At 34.2% G+C, this 1,565-nt stretch overlaps 1 protein-coding gene across 1 annotated transcript in view; it reads left to right on the forward strand.

Moving 5' to 3' along the window:
* LOC119591210 (striatin-3-like) overlaps positions 1–1,565 on the forward strand; it is a gene marked incomplete in the record, with an annotated part of 30,983 nt that overhangs the window by 10,939 nt on the left and 18,479 nt on the right. The window contains 1 exon segment of the mRNA XM_037939922.1: positions 1,322–1,480. Coding sequence (XP_037795850.1) covers positions 1,322–1,480 — 159 coding nt within the window.

The raw sequence follows: 1,565 nt of genomic DNA on the forward strand, positions 1-1,565 counted from the left end.
TTCTTTCTTTATAAATAATTATACTGATGTTTTTCTAAAGAAAATTGTATCTTATTATAAAGTTAGGCACCACTGATGGAGGGCTAAATAAGACAGAGCAAAAAAAAAAAAATCTTTGAATAAGGAAACAAATGACCCGGATGTCATTGTGAGAAAAAGGCCGCATTCTCGCTGAACAAGATGAGTCAGGTTGCACATAGTCTTGCCTCTACATGACTTGCCAGTCAAGGGAACATGATTCATTTTATTAATTTTGTAGGAAATTGCTATTAATGGAATCATATCAAGTTCTCTCTTAAGAAAAGGACCAATTTATTTTTCATCTGTTATGTGTCTTGTTGGAAGTGCCTTCCTCTGTATAATCCAATTGGTTAGAATCATCAGAACTCTTTTGCTGACAATCTCCTGCTACTAATGTGCAGAACACTTTAATGACACCATTATTTGGGTATTAACATATACTCTTAGTTATAATTTCTCATGATCTTTACATTGTGCTTCATAGCATAATACCAGCATTATACTTTACCTCTTAATATTTGCTCCTTACATCAAATGCTAACCTGTAATTAAATACAGATCTCAGTTTTAGAGTATGGCTTTCCATTTTGTAAAGCTATTGTGGTTAGCTTCCATTTTCTTGATAGATGTCACAGTCCTACAATATCAGCGTCTTTTTATTTTTCCAGTTGTCATTTTGAAGAAACAATAGAATTTGCCAGAATTATTCAGGTCAGGCAAAATCCAAATTTCTAGTCTTGATGTTGATTTCCTGCACCTAGTTTGCTTCCTACTGAATCCACACCTTTAATCCTTACATTGACAGTATTGATGGAATAGTATGAACCAGACTTACTGCATCATCCCACAGCTTAGTAAGCGTGTTCCTGTACAGACTTGTACCCCAACATCCACTTGGGCCAACGTTATGACTGATGTCATCTGGCTGATGACATAGCTCCACTCAAAGCGTTTACTGTAAATGGAGCCGAAGACCATGTTATTTTATTTATTTTGATATGCTACCAATAGAAGAGGTGTTTTCAAAGAATTTGTGTCTTAACTCATCAGTCTATTGTATAATTTTGTTTATTGCTGAAAAAGTAGTAATTTTTTCTAATTTATATGATCAGCTGAAATTCTCTCATCTTTATATTATGTGTGAATAAGCCTTTTATTTTTTCAGAAAAAAGAAATCATACTGATTCAATGAATTTCCCTTTCATTGTTTCCCCACTTAGAATTTTAAGCTTGGTGACTGCATAGTTATTTTACTTAAAATGAGTTGATCTTTGCCACTGAAACTGCTTTTCTCTTACAGAGCAAAATACCACAAGTTAAAGTATGGAACAGATTTAGTACAGGGAGACATGAATCCCCCAGTGGAAGAGGGAGGAGAAGAAGTACGTGTAGACACTGATGCTATCCTCTCTACCAACACTAATGTATCTTGGAAGCAATCCAGACAACTTCTTAGACAGTGAGTGCCATATATGATCAAGAGAATTTCATTTTATTTAAATGCATTAAGGAGAAATATAAGGATCTTAGTTTTAGGGGATATG

The sequence above is a fragment of the Penaeus monodon genome, chromosome 28, assembly GCF_015228065.2.
Source record: "Penaeus monodon isolate SGIC_2016 chromosome 28, NSTDA_Pmon_1, whole genome shotgun sequence".
NCBI lineage: Eukaryota > Metazoa > Arthropoda > Malacostraca > Decapoda > Penaeidae > Penaeus > Penaeus monodon.